Below are 14,633 nucleotides of genomic sequence, written 5' to 3'. Positions count from 1 at the left end.
CGGCAGCTCACAGCCACGACGGCGGCAGCCGTACGGTGGCACCGGTGCAGGACCGGAGGCACATTTCTCAACACGGGTTAGAAAAAACAGGCCAAGAGCAACCGCTTCCCAGCACCGCCATTTCAGAGACTTGAGGAGCGGAGGGAATGCAGAAGAGATTGGGGATTTGGGGTTCAAATTGCTGCTCGGAAGTCGCTGCCTCCAACCACACCACGCACCGCTTGATTTACCGCAGCATCCACCTGCTTGCTGAGCCAGCAGGTGACGCACGGCACTTAGAAACCACTCGCCCGGGGTTCAGAGCTGGAAGGAGCCGGCAGGGCGATCACCTCCCACAACGCCGGCCAGGAGGCATGGCGCAGGTCCTCACAAACAAGCCCTGGCTGCACCGTGCCCAAAAAAAGCAGAGCAATGCCCCAGCAGGACTTGGGTGCAGAGGCGAGCCGGGCTGGGGCGCTTTCTTCGGGCCAGCAGGGCGCAGGCTGGGCAGACCTTTGGACTTAACCTGTGGCCCAGTACCTTGGGTTTTTCCGATACCTGAGCAGGATCCTGACCTGCAGCGAGTGCTTCTTTACAGCAGCAGGTGACACGGGCACGGCAGAGCTAAGGTCACCTCCACCGCGGCTGGGTTTGTGAACTTCCCACCGCAGCCCCCAGCAAAGCCCACTCTGGGCAAACCGGACTGCAACCAAAGAACGACAGGCGTAGAAACACAGCTCCGTGCCCTCCCGAGTAGAACATTGGCCATGTCATTTGTGCACAGGCTGCTCCTTCAGCCAGCGGATGTTTCCTTTCTGCTCGGAACTTGCTTCTCCCGAGACGTTGATTTTGGCAGCGTTGGCCTGAGCTTCAGTCCGGTGGCGCCGCAGCCCTCTCCCACTTTGCAAATCGCAAGGAAACGCTTCCTGAGCTTCTATTTTGGGACCTGAGAAGTTCTGTCACTTGAGCCACGGGAAGCAGGACGGCCGTCCCACGCTACTTCTGAGCGAGGCAGGAGGCGGAAGCAGAGCGCGGCACGGCGCTCACACCCCAACCCCGGCGTGGGAACGGGGCCCCCTCCCGCAGCTCCTGCGCTGGGCTGGCAGCACACTGCTACGTAACTGCTCTGTTGGGGGACAATGGCTTTAATCTTCCTATTGTCTAAGAGCCATCAGCTGAGCATCTGCCCCAGCAGGTCAGCAGATATTAAAAGCCCGCGGTGCATACACAGAACCCGCGTGCGCCATGCATCGAGCACGAAGCCACCGGGGGCAGGGCTGCCCAAGCTGCCGGGGGAGCTGCGAAGGGCAAACTCCGCACCAAGCGACCTTCTTACCTGGTATGCCCTGATGAGAGATTGCACTGCGAGGTGGTCTTCCACCAGTTTGTCTACGTTGGGCTGTGCTTGAACCAGGAACTGTGCTTGTGACAGTGCAGAAAGGCTGGTGCTCAGTGGGGGGGGGCTTTGGTAAGCGGTGCCTGGAGCAGCTCCGGCGTTGGCGTTGCGGAAGAAGATGTCCCACGACTAGGAAAAAAGAGAGGCGACAGGTTCAGCACGCACAACGCAGCCATACCCACACCAAGATCCTGCAGGACAGGGCTGTCACGGGAGCCCCAGTAGCCTTGCTAGGGAAAAAACACTGCACGTTAACGGCGAGGCGCAGGGCCAGAGGGGAAAGTGCGCTGTGCTGCACGTCGTACGTACAGAACCCACACACGGTGGTGCTGCGTCGAGTGCTTTGATTTTTAGAGACAAGTGACAAAAAGCACAGGTGCGACTGCGTTTGGACAAGAAAGGATCAAAGCCGGGGCTGGGCTCACCAACGGCATCGCCCGGGGAGCTCGCGAGCCTCCGGGAGCCCCGGTTGGGCACCGACCTCCAGCGAGGCAGCTGTGGGGCTGGCAGCCTCCGACACAGAGCGGCTCAGCCCCGGGTTTTGCTGTCCCCTCTCCACCTCTCCCCGCCCTTCCAGCAACCAAACGCGACGCCCCCACGCTGCCGACGGAGCTGGGGCTGAGCTCTCCAGGCCCAAAAGCTGGCTTTTCTGCCGGCTACAGAAAAACGAGCATCGCTTTCCTCGCCACAACACCTGCTTTGAGCACGCTGCCCCTGTGAAGAGCCTCACGGATGTGTCACACCGGCATCTTTCAAAGGGCAGGAACCACGGGACAGGACCAAATGGCGCTCAGTACGCGAGAGCGGCAGTAGAAACCACTCATTCTACAGACTCCAGGGTTTGGGGAGGCGGTTTTCTTAATTGCTAACATCAAAAAGCCTCTCTGAGCCTTCAGGCATTTCTCCAGCAGTGCCAACGACGCCAGCACCGTCCATAAAACAGAGCTTCCCCACCGGCTCTTCGCGCAGCAGAGGCTCTCCGTGGCCTGGGGGAAGAGGTGAAGCCTTTAAGCAAGGACACGATCCACACTGGCTCTCCGCACGGACTGTTTCCAACTGAGCAATTCCAGGTGCAGAAGGGAAAAACAAACCCAACAGAAGCACCCTAGGCAGAACTCACTGCAAGGAAAGCAGCTTTTAACTTTCTGCTAGGTATCCAGCTCTGCCTGAAGAGTCCCGAAGTGTCCTGGGCCAAAGACAGGGCTGTCTGTCTGTCTGGAGAGGCTGCAGTGGACATGGGAAGAGGAGAAAGCTTCGTTCTGAGCCTCTGCAGGACCAGGTACGGTACTGGTAAAGACTTGAAGCAAACATTTCAGCACAAGGCTATCAGGGCAAGCAGAGGTACTTGTCTCTGCTGCCCTTTTTCAGCTTTTGGGAAGGCACGGAGATAACCCTACGGGGTCCCCGCTCCTCCAGTCCTCCTCTGCCCTCCGGCACGCCGCGCTGCCAGCCGGTACCCACGCCGAGCCCGTCTCCCCCTGCAGAGCGAAGGCAGCCACGCACAGCCCGTCTCACCCCTTCCCGTTTCCTACACGCCACTGAAGGGTACCGAGGGACAAAGGCGACGTGGGGTGGTGGTGCCCCGGACCCGCGTGCCCGCACGTAGCCACCAGGCCAGCTCTAGCCACCGCCAGCCCCGCTGCCGTTGGCGGGCTGCTTTCAGCCCGGCGGGTCTCTCCGGGCACACAGCTCTGCACCCATGGCTGAAATGCAAACTCTGAGGGGATTTGGGACAACCATTCCCACAGGGCAGCAGCGTTTGGACAAACCACCCCACCTAAGCGCAGGTTGGCCCCAGGGCTGGAGGCATCGGGCTCTGCACGGAGGACACGACGCCAGCAGAGGAAGCGCTAGGGAATTAATAACGCTGGCTCTTCCTATTTTTGGACAAAACACAACTCCACGGCCAGGGTCATGGATTTAGCTGGAAGCCTGGTTTCTGTCGCACCAGAAACCACCGTGGAGAATAATGCCGGCCTCGGGACGGCCTCCTCAGCGGTGACACACGGAGCTCGGTCACCGAGAGCTCCGAAATTCAGCCCTGGCGAGGCGGGACGGGCAGGGAGCTGCACACCACGTCTGCGACCGAAGCGCCAGCGAGGGTGGTTAAACCAGGTCAAAAAGAGCCTTCAGCACAGCTTCAGTGCCGGTTTGGGGCAGAAAAGGAGCTTTTTCACCCTGCTACCAGGGTGACCGGGCACCCGAGCCGCAGCCTAACCTTTGCAGGGGAGCAGCAGCTCCCGGCTCCGGCCGTCACATGCCCGGGAGCTATTTCCAGCCGCTGCGACTCGCGCGGACGCCCCAGCACGTGGCCGCACAAGGTGAGTAAATTTAGAAGCAGGTCACGCTGACGGAACATAAATAAAAACTGGAAAAAATCTGGCGCCGGGGCTGGTGCGCATCTAACTGATTTCCCCCAAAGGAAAAGGGAAAAAAAAGAAAAGAAAAGCAAACACAGCGAGCACCTGACCGCGCTCCGATTGTTTTCTGCCGAAGGAAATTACAATGAGAAAAGAGAGAGGCTGCCTTCTGCTCCATCCTTCCTCCCGGCCCCTCCAGTGGTAAACACAGGCCAGCAGCACGCCGGCAGGAGCGACCAAAGCTCCCGAGGCTCACCAAAGAGGAGCCGGCCTCCACGGCCCGTCCCCGGGCTCAAAGGGAAGGCGGCGGGTGGCCCCGCGGCGCTCAGCCTCCCGCGGGGAGGCCGTGTCCTCCCGTGGCCCCGTCCGGAGCCGCTGCCTCCGGTTTGGGCTGCACAGGGCCGAGGCGCTGCGGGGCGGGCAGGAATCGGCCTCGCCGCTGTTTTCCAGGCCATTAAACAGCCTCCAGACAAAGCCGGGCGAGGGAAAGGGAGCATCTGCTACCAGCGAGGGGGGGAAGAGGCTGGGAAAGGTTTCTGCCCGCAGTCGAGCCAGGCTGGATGCAGGCAGAAAGTCTCTGGAGGTCGCTCCTCGAAGCACGGTGGTTTTCCAGGCCGCGTGGCCCTGCCATCGAGGTGTGTAGGGAATCACGCACTGAAGCACGGAGACGCTCGCTTTATCCCGGAGTTAAAGCCAGCGTGGGACAGCCTCCTGCAAGGGCTCGGTGGGCGATGGGGGCACCGGGAGGAGGAGGGACATCAGGCAGCAGTGCCCATGCACGTGACGGAAACCGAGCATCCCACGTGTCTTCCTCGCGGCCACTTTTCCCCTGGAAAGCACCAGCGGTCCCTGCGTGACCCCGTGGGTGCCGGCGCTCAGAGCCGTGCCCCCCTGGGGACGCACCCTGCTCCGTGCGGGACGCCCAAGTCCGGCCGCGAGCTCCCCGAGCAGGGCGCGGCGCCGGCTGAGTCAGCTCGGGTACTTTCGCCGAGCGCTTTATTGCCCAACGTAATTAGAGAGGATTTCAGGCTACTTCACTGCGGGCTGCACCCCCGGCCAAGGCTGCGGCCTCGATACGCGCCATAAAGCCACCGGCTTGCAAGTTTCTAACGTGGTCTCGAGCTCGGGGTTTTTCAAGAAAGATGCAAATACGCACGTGTCCCCCCGGCACGGGTCGCCTCGGGGCTGCTGGCTGGGGTGGCTTTGGAGGAGCTCTCGCCCCGCACGGGAGCAGCCCAACGGCAGCGCTATCAACGCTCGTATCGCAGCGAGGACTTTGGCTGAACTGCTGGCCGAAGGCGCCCGCGGTGATAAAGCCCAGGGGTGCTCTCCCCTGACCTCCTGCTCGCCCTCCTCATGCCACAGCTGCTCTCCGCACTCCTCCTCTCCCTCCTCGAGGCTCACTGCAGCAAGCGGGGCAGCGGGACCCAAACCGCGGCCCTGAACACACCTCGCCAAGCAAAACCCAGCTCTTCCCAATTCCACCGGGTCTGGCCCGCTGGATTTCAGCGGAGGCACGCCACGCACGTCGCGGGACATCCCCGTTCCCATCCCCGGCCACGTCCTTGCTGCTTCTGCTGCGGACCTCAGGTGACAGACCTGCACCTCCTGGCCTGCGAGGCAGCACCGGCTGCTCTGGCAATAGCCCTGCCCGGCCGGAGAAGCTACGAGCAGAAAGACAGGAAGGGAAGGGGAGGAGCTGGAATCACCCCCTGGAGCCACGGACACCCCAAAAGCCCTACCAGATGGCTCTGGGTTGCATTGGAGGCACTGCCACCAAGGCGGATCTGACCTCCCCATGCTGACCGAAGCGCTGTGGTGTTGAAGAGCCTCCTGAGGACGCGCTGAAGACCGGTAGCAGGACAAAGATTTTAGAAGAGCCCACGGCAATATGGTCAGAGCCCAGCTGCGAGGGATCCCATGGGGAGCATCCACGGAGGGCAAAGGAGCTTGTGAATGCTCCAGAGCAGCCTCCTGGAAGCGCAACAACAGTCCATCCCCTACAAAGGGAAAGGAGGAAGGCATGGACAAGAGACCTCCCTGGCTTGACAATGGCCTTTTGGGTGTGCTTGAGAGCAAAAGAGCAGCTCTGGAAACACAGCCAAACACCCACCAAGGACAAGGAGAACCTTCAGGGCGCGCAGAGACGCAGTCAGGAAGACGCAGGCTCGGGTGGAGCTGAAAATGGCCAAAGCCATCGGGAACAACAAGGAAAGGGTTCTTCAGATACGTGCACGGCAAGCAGAAGCACGGTGACAAGGCAGAGGCTCTCGGTGGAGAGATCCCTGCGAGGGATCGGCCGGCATCACCCCACGGCCCCGTGCAGGATCCAGCCCAGGCCCTTAAGAGAAGCAGCTGACGATGCCAAGCCACTGCCGGTGGCCTTCAGGAAGGGACCAGGGCACAGCCCGGGTGGCTACTGACAGGGGGAGCAGTGGGTGTCGCCTACCTGCCCTTCGGCAAGGCCTCCAGCACTGCTCCCCACAGCCTTCGCCGAGGCAAACCGCCAGGGCACGGAGCAGGCGGGCGGCAGCCGGCTTGCGGGCTGTGCTCAGGGGGCCGGGATCAACGCTTCGGCTCAGCCCACCCCGGGGGGGACACCCCAGCATCGATACCGGGCTCCTCAGCACCCTCCTAGAGCACCTGGGCAACGGGACCGCGAGCACCCGCGCTGCATCTGCCGGTGACGGGCTGGGTCCAAAGGGAGCGGCGCTGCGTCGAGGAGGTGACGGAGACACGCGCCCGGTCCCACACACAGGACGAGGAGACCGGGGCACCTGCGATGACCGAAGGGCTGGACAACCTGCCCTAGGAGGACGTAGGGAAGGAGTTAGGTCTCCGCACCCTGGAGAAGAAAAGGGCTTGGGGTCCCCATCACAGCCCCCGGGATGCAAGGGCAGCCGCAAGGCCAAGGGCAGCTCTCCCTCGACAAGGACAGACACGGAGAAGACACGCGGCAACGGGTGCAAGTTGCACTGAGCAAGGCTTCGTCTCGCTAGAAGGAATTTTTCACAGGGGAATCAATGGCTGGCACAACCTCCCCAGGGCCATGGCACATCCCCACCTCGTCAGCCTCGTCCCACCGGCCTCTTCCTCGAAGGGCTGGGCCTGACAATCTTTTGAGGTCCCTTCCAGCCCGGGCTGTTCCGTGAACGAGAACAAGGAGCATATTCAGAGCTCCTGGCTTCGCTCAAGGCTGGAAGAAAAGCCCAAACCGAATTTACGGCGCGCACCCTTTGCTGAGAGCAGCGCTCCCCACGTCGCCCTAACGCCAGTGGGAGGACAACAGCCGTGTCCCTGCCCAACACACGAGGGCTTGCGATTCCCTAGGGCACTCACCTCTGAAGATTTATGACGAAACCCAAATGTTTCAAACTCCCAAGCGAGGCTCCCAGCAAACGCAGGCAGCCCAGACTTATTCGGGAGCACAAGCACGGAGGACGCAGCCAAAGGGCCGGGTTAGTTGACCTAATGCAGCTCAACGTATAAATCAAGACACAATGAAATAAGAAGTCCCTATTAAAGGCTGCTTGATGGGGAAAGCCGTACCCCGTAACGTCACCAGCTCAGCCTGAACACGGGGCTGCTCTCCAGGATGGCTGCAGCTCCCCAGGCTCCTGCCCCAAGCCCACGGCTTGCTGGGGGTCACGGGGAGCGGCCACGGGAGCCAAGCACCGGGCCGAAAAGTACCAGGAAGGCTCCATCAGCCGCCGTGACAGCCGCTAGAAGCGATCTCACTTCCTCTGTCCTCTCCTCCTCCTTCCCCGGCTCAGCTTCGTTTGCTCGCTGCTCTCCAGCGAAGCTCCCTAACAGGAAGCTGGAGTTCAGCTGAAGGACAGAAAGAGGGAAAAAAAAAAAAAGCCTGAACCACTTCTTTTTACATAAGCCTTCCTTACGCTAAAGCCACATTTGAATGTGTTTTGCAATCTCGGCTACCGGACGCTGCTGGGAGGAAGTGAACTCATCTCGCCCAGGCGCCCGGAGGCACGCCGGCACCGTCACGGCAGGTTTCTGGTGACCCAAGCGCAGAAATCCCGGCTCTTCCCCGGCCTCCGGCCGTGCCCCCGGCAGCCCCTCCGAGAGCAGCAGGCGTGGGGAAACTCGCGGCCGGTTTCTGCTGTCAGCAGATAAGCTGCGGGCGCTGTTGCAGCAGCCCGGCGTTTTTGGAAACCCCACCCTCCGAGGACTCCTCTCCAGGAGGCCCGGGGGGGTTGGCAACCCCTCTGGCTGGCGTGCGCGGGGTGGTGGAGGCTGGGGGCACCTCCGGGCCCCTCTGGTGCCACCCGGCTCCAGCAGGGCCTCCCAGAGCCCTGCACCACGTCCAGCCGGGTGCGAAGACCCCGAGGAGGAGGCTCCGGCACCTCCTGAGGACCTGTGCCAGGGCTCCGGCACCCGCCTGGCACGGCCGCGCTTCATGGGGGAGCCTCCCGGGCTCCAGTTTGTGCCCAGCGCCGCTGGGCCTGGCACTGGGCACCGCTGGAAGGAGCCCGGCTTCGTCCCCTCTTAACCTCCCCAAGGGTACGGATGGTATGGATGGGATCCCCCGGAGCCTCCTCCTCTGCAGCCCCAGCTCTCGCAGCCTCTCCTGGCAGCAGAGGGGCTCCGTGCCCTGCAGCACCCCCACGCTGGGCCCTTTCCAGTACGCCCAGGGCTCCTTGCACTGGGGGCCCCAAACCGGACGCAGCGCTCGGAGCAGCAGCACAGCCTCTATCAGCTTCTTTCAACAAGCTCAGCCCAGCAGGTTTCCAGGCGGGTTGTACAGGTTCCCCTCGAGATAAGCCTCCAGTTCGCTTCCTCCAGCACAGCTCCAGCGTGGCCAGCCCTGTCCTGAGCCCCCGTGCAGCAGCACGTGTCCGTCTGTCCGTCCGTGAGATGGACGCGGGGCCAGCAGCAGGTCCCGGGGCCGGCAGCAGGTCCCCGAGCCGCTTTCGTGCCCTGCAGAGGGCATTCGGCAGGTACCCGGGGCAGGATGGTGCTGCAGGGGCTGCACTCGGAGCTGCCGCCCCCCGTGTCGAACCTGAGCCGTGGGGCGCAGGGAGCCCGCTCTGCCCACGCTTCTGCGAGGAAACACACAACAGGGACAGGCCCTTCCTCCCCGCCCGGCACACCGGGGTTTTTTGGTCCTAAAGAGCGAGGCACAATGCCCTGCGCCTGTCCTTAAGGTTCTAGCATCAGTGAGGTTTTGGGGAGCCTCTCCTACAGAGGCAGAGCCAGCCAGGAGAAGAAAAAGAAAAACAAGTCTTTGCTCTTCTTTGTGGCTGAAGAGGAGGGGAACCCCAGCACCAAGACACGACCGCTTAAAAAAGCAAACAAAAACCCCAACCTTTTCTTGCCTCTGAGACCGTACGGCACGCTGCTGATCGCATCCCGAGCCAAACCAGCGACGACGCCCTCCCAGCGTGCAGGAGCGAGGGCTGCGTGGCTGCTGGCGAGGGACGGCAGCAGCGCTCCAAAGGGGTGGCAGAACCGGAGGGGCTTTGCCCGGCCCCAGACGAGCCGCAGCAGCAGCCGCAGCCGCAGCCAGGTTTGCCAAGGAGCGACAGCAAAGCTCACGCCAAGCCTCCGGTGTCAGCTTCACCCGTCTGGGGAACCGGATCTGGATTTGCTGCTGGCGCAGGCGCCAGCCCGGCTGTGCTCAGAAAGCAGCACATCCTCCTCGCCGTCTGTATCCCTAACCCGGTCCTGGGGCTAATTCCTAATCCTGGGGCTGATTTTCCTCCGAAGCTGGCCGTGCCCCGGGCACAGGTGGCTCCAGAGGCTCCTTCCAACCTAAATTATTCTGCCATTTCTCCGCTTGAGCACGCGCGAGGACCCTGCACAGCGCTGCCTGCTGCCCGCGTGCAGACAAACGGACGAAACCTCAGGGCTATGTTAAAGAGCAGACGGGATCAGAGGTCCGAGCGGCCTCTGGACCCACCTGCCCTGCTCAGTCCTGACATTTACCAAAGCATCTCCTCAAAGAGGCTGAGACAGGGCCTGCAGATTGGCCAAGGACACTCGCGGCCATCCGAGGACGCGGCAGTGCCCGCCACCAGGACGGGCACGTACGGCCCTCACTTATTTAAGTGTCACACTGCAGCTCTTGGACTCGCTTATATCCGATATCCCACCTCTGCAGCACCGGGCTGCACCACGTAAGGGACAGGAGCGTGCCCTTAGCAGCCTTTGAGTCCCTATTTGACAAGTGGCACAACCCAACCCAACGCTTTTTGTGCTTCCCAAGCCCGTATCGCTTGGCTCAGCCACCCACGTACCTCAAAGGACGCATAAAGTGAACTTTGGCCGTGAAAACCTGGCTTGGAGCCTACCTTAAGACCTGCATAGCAGCAATTAGCCTCCCGGCCGTGTGCTTTGGGTGCACGGGATCAGTGCCCCTGACACGACACGTAAAGCCGTCCTCGAAGCACGTTGTGCTCTCCATCGGGACGTGCAAGGAACCCTCTTAAAAATTGGGTGGCTCATGTCGAAACTTAGTCACTGCGGTAACAGTTCCCTTGTGAAACAGAGAGGGGGAACAACGCCGCCGGGTTTCGGAGAACTTCGTGGCAGCACGCAGCGGGTGCTGTGCTCCGGCAGGATAGGCAGCAAGCCCTGCAGCCCTGCAGACGCACGCACGGACACGCAGCCGTGAGATATGACCCTAGACATGTGTGACGGGGACGGACGGCGTGTGCAGAAATCTGAGTTGGTTTTTCAGGCTTGCATTTGGGAGCAGCTGGGGGGAATCCCTCCGGCCCCGCAGCCCCCGGCCTTTCTGCAGGCACCCCGGGCAGCGTGGCACAGCCTGCCCTAAGACCTAACACCCCCGTGCTCAGAGCAAACAGCAAAAAGGAAACCGGCCAAGACGTGAAGAACACCCTCCCCTCCCACCCCAGCTCAGGATAAACCCTCCCGATAAACCACTAGAGCCGGAAAACACAAAGCGTCGGGAGCTCAGCCAAGGCGGTCCCCGGGAGCAGCCGTTCCTTGCATCCACTCGTGATCCAGGGCGCGGAGAACTACACGCCGGCCGCACGCAGAAGCTCGGGGCGCTCGCTCGTGAAGGCAGAAGCCTCTCGCTGCTCTTGCTCGGGGAACTGCTGCCGCCGGTGTCAGGTGGGGGGGAGCATCCGCGACCGTCCGGCTCTGGCCGAAATCCTCCTGGGGCCGCTCGCACTTACCTGACCTCACCGCTCACACGAGACACACAGAGCGAAGCGAAGGCAGACTCCTGGCGGGGTTGCTCCTTACCTTATGTACACTTTTGGGGTTTTCCAGCCACGCATAGTACATTTCCTCCACATAGTTTGAACTAGTCCCACTCAAAAAGGGCTCGGCAGCCACCGGTGCGCTGTAGCACCTGATCCGCTGAAACGTCCTGGGTGCTGCCAGCCTGTGTTGGGAAATTGTCTTAACAGTCTGGGAGGCCGTCAACGGCCTCAGCTTTGCTGCACAAGTCCTTAAGTTAAACATTTTTGTCCCGTAGCCTCACACGCGTTCCTGTTGGAAGAGAAATGAAAAGAGTTTCAGAAATTGTGTAAGACAGCGCGGCTCAGAGAGCCCCCTCGCCCCACCAGCCCCAGCAGGAGCAGGGGCTAATGACAGAGAAATCAATTTGTGCTGGTGGCCCCCGGCAGGCACCCAGCTTGCAGAGCCGAGCTTGGGATCGGGTTTGTTTCCGATTCCTCCCACGCCCCACACAGCTGAGGTCCGGGTCCTGCGGCGCAGGAGCGGAGCTGGTGCGTAGGGAGGCTCCAGCACCTCGGGGGTGGCTGGAAGAAGAGACGGGTTTGGCTTTTAGGAGCTCGCTGGCACGGGACGCAGCAGTGCTCGGCTCCCGACACCAGAATCATCCCGAGAAGCGCAGCGGGAGGAGCAGTACGGGTTTGGGATTGCCAGCCGAGCCCGCGAAGGCAGAGAAGAGAGGCTTTGCAAACGGAGCGCCGCGACCCGCGCCTGTACGGGGGCACCTCTGAGAAACGAGGCGCTGCCGCGACCGCGTGCCCGTCCCGAGGCAGCGGGGACAAAGCCAAGAGGGAATAACCCCGGCAAGGAGCCTGAGGACAGGGGGTGGCCGGGAGCGAAGGCTTCGGTCCCTGCACCCAGCACCGGGAACAGGACGCCAGCCGCAGCGCCGCCAGCCCCGGGAGTTTGGAGGACGAACGCCTCCCAGCCGGGCACCGAAGCAACCCCCCTGCCCAGAGGGGTGCCGGGGACGTTTCATTGCCCAGCTGGGCTTGGGTGCTGGACGCCGCATTTCCCTTCAGCCCCACAGGGTCCCCCGCAGGGACCTCTCCAGCCCCGCACACGAGCCGCAGGAAAGCAGCTCTCGTTGCGCAAACCCCGCAGCAGCTTCTCCTCCACTCCCTTCCCTATTCCGAAGGCTGGCAGCCGGACCGGAGCGGCTCTCCCGGGCCCATTTTTGCTGCATTACTCACCCGGCACTCGCTCTGCTTTTGGCCTCGGCCGGGCTGCAGCGCGGCACTGCGCGCACCGAGCTGTCACCGTCCCAGCGGCGAGTGGCCGCGGCCAAAGCGGGCGGGCGCGAGTCCGCAGGGCGAACCGAGCTGCCGCTGTAAAACACTGCTGATAACGCAGCCCCAGGGAAAGTGCTGGAACACGATCGCCTCGGGGAGCTTTGCCCTGCCTGGTGCCACCCCTGAGGCCGGGCTGGAGCCGTCCCCACGTCCCGCAGCCGCCGCTCGGTCCCAGAAGAGCAAAGTTTGGCAGCGCGAGGCGTCCTGACCAGCATTTTGTCAGCCCTGCTGCCAAAATTTGGGGTGTCGGATCAAGTTTTAGCTACTCAGCACCGCGGCAGCTAAGCTTCCCCCCCTCGAAACGCAAGATTTGGGGTGATGCAACGTTAAGAGCAGCAGCAGCGTCCTGACCCATTTGGGGCCGACTGCTGCACCCGGCTGGGACAACGCTTCCAGGCGGGGAATGCCAGCGCGCAGCATTCCTGGCCCTTTATTCACTGCAGGCGCTAATTAAGGGCAGAAATTCGTGTCAGAGGCAGTTACTCGGGGGCAGAAGCGTGTCCCTTCCCCTCCGCTTTCTCACACCCACCAGCACCCAGGCAGGGGCCCCGAGCCCCACGCCGGGTGACCGGCTCTAAGCGGGCAGACGCGGCAGGGCCACCGATGTCGGGTGTTTTTCTGGCTGGCGGCTCTCCCTCCTCGCGTCTAAGCCGCCAAATTATTTCGAGATACTTCGGAGAGCCGGCCGAGCTGCCCGCCGGCGCGCGCGCACACGTGGGGGGAAAAAAGCTTTGGGACAAAAGCGTCAGCGCCGGTGTCCAGTTTCAGGCCTGCCGCCCAGCAGCGGCTCGGTGACCTCTGGGGAGAGCACGGGCGGTAATGCCAGAGTTCAGCCCGACCCAGCGGGACCCCACCGCCCCGGGGAGCCTCTCTCCAGCGCCGGTCGTGCCCGAGGGAGGTGGGAGCAGCGCGGGGACGCAGCTGCAGGAGCAGTGCCCTGGTACAAAGCCCCCCGCGAGGGTGCCCTGCTTCCACACGAGGGGCATTAGGAGAAGAAAACCCACTGCTCGGCTGGGCCCTCGCCGCTAACGCTGGATAAAACTCCAGCAGCCTCGTGTTCTCAGTGGAAGGGCAAACACCACAATGCTCAGGGCAGGTTACGGGCCGATACGTGCACGAGCACACCGCTAAGCAAAGCGGAATAAGGCGCTAACGTGACCTCTGGCAGCCAGAGCCACCGAAACCTGCCACAGAACACAGTTAATTGGGAAATGCCTTTTTTTTTTTTTTTTCCCCCTCCTTAGAATCAAAACTGCCAGCTAGAGGATAAGCAGGAATTAAAGGCTTGATCGGAGGGAAGTCAAGCTGCCGGTCACCGCGCCCAGCCCAACCTACGGGAAGAACACGAGGGAGAGGCAAAGGTGCTGAGCACAGCGCTTATCGGGCGGCTGGCACGTGGACCCACCTGGCAGGGCACATGCCGACACCGGCCCTTTTGTCCCCAAGACACCAAGAGCGCCGGCGGCCACCGCTCCTGCTGGCGGCACGGCGGGGCCGGCGGCACGGCGTGCAACGGGGCTGCTGCGGGCAGGGCCTCTGCGCCCCGGCAGGGGTCCTGGCAGCACCAGAGGCGGCCTGGGCACGGGGCCCTCCATGAAGCCGGCCTGGGCCTACAGGCTCCGGGGGGACCAGGGCTGGGGGTCCCCAGGGATTGGGGGTCCCGGGGCTGGGGGGCTCCGGGCCTGGGGTGCCCAGAGCTGGGGGTCCCGGGGTTGGGGGGCTCCAGCTTGGGGCTTTCAGGGACACCAGGCCGGGGGGGGGCTCTAGGACTGGGTGCCCGGGGCTGGAGGCTCCGGGGTCCCAGGGCTGGGGGCTCCGGGCCTGGGGGTCCTGGGCCTGGGGGGCTCAGGGATTCCAGGCCTGGGGGGGCTCTGGGCCTGGGGTCCCCGGGGCTGGGGGTTCCAGGGATGGAGGCCCCAGGGCTGGGGGTCCCGGGGCCGGGGGGCTCAGGTACCCCGGGGCTGAAGGCTCCGGGCCTGGGGGTCTCTGGGCCTGGAGGCTCCGGGGCCGGGGGCTCCGGGGTCCCGGGCCTGGGGGGTCCCGGGCCTGGGGGCTCCAGGGCTGGGGGTACCGGGGCCGGGAGACTCGGGGACCCCGGCCCTGGGGGGCTCCGGCTCCGGGGGTCCCCCTGCGGCCCCGCCGCTGCCCCACGTGCGTCCGCGCTGGAGGCGAGTCCCCGCCCCCTCCCCCTCCCCCTCCCCCTCCCCCTCCCCCTCCCCCTCCCCCTCCCCCTCCCCCCCCAATCAGCGCCCGCCCCCCCCTCCCGCGCTCACCGCCCGCCCCTCCCCATTGGCCGCGCGGCGCTGCCCATCCCACGGGCGGCCCCGCCCCCTCCCTCCCCGACCACGCCCCCCTCCACCCCGAGGCCACGCCCCCTCCCGC

At 63.4% G+C, this 14,633-nt stretch overlaps 1 protein-coding gene across 4 annotated transcripts in view; it reads right to left on the bottom strand.

The window, feature by feature from the left end:
• OGDH (oxoglutarate dehydrogenase) overlaps window positions 1–14,633 on the bottom strand; it is a 37,945-nt gene that overhangs the window by 22,996 nt on the left and 316 nt on the right. For all 4 annotated transcript variants that reach the window (XM_066983350.1, XM_066983352.1, XM_066983349.1 and 1 more), the window contains exons 2-3: window positions 10,966–11,214; window positions 1,316–1,504 (exon numbers count right to left, since the gene is read on the bottom strand). In XM_066983350.1, coding sequence (XP_066839451.1) covers window positions 1,316–1,504; window positions 10,966–11,187 — 411 coding nt within the window. In that variant the 5' untranslated portion in view covers window positions 11,188–11,214. The remainder of the gene's footprint in view (window positions 1–1,315; window positions 1,505–10,965; window positions 11,215–14,633) is intronic.

The sequence above is a fragment of the Anser cygnoides genome, chromosome 26 (assembly GCF_040182565.1).
Source record: "Anser cygnoides isolate HZ-2024a breed goose chromosome 26, Taihu_goose_T2T_genome, whole genome shotgun sequence".
Lineage (NCBI taxonomy): Eukaryota > Metazoa > Chordata > Aves > Anseriformes > Anatidae > Anser > Anser cygnoides.
Note: the sequence above shows the minus strand (reverse complement) of the source record. Positions and strands in the feature narration are given on the sequence as shown.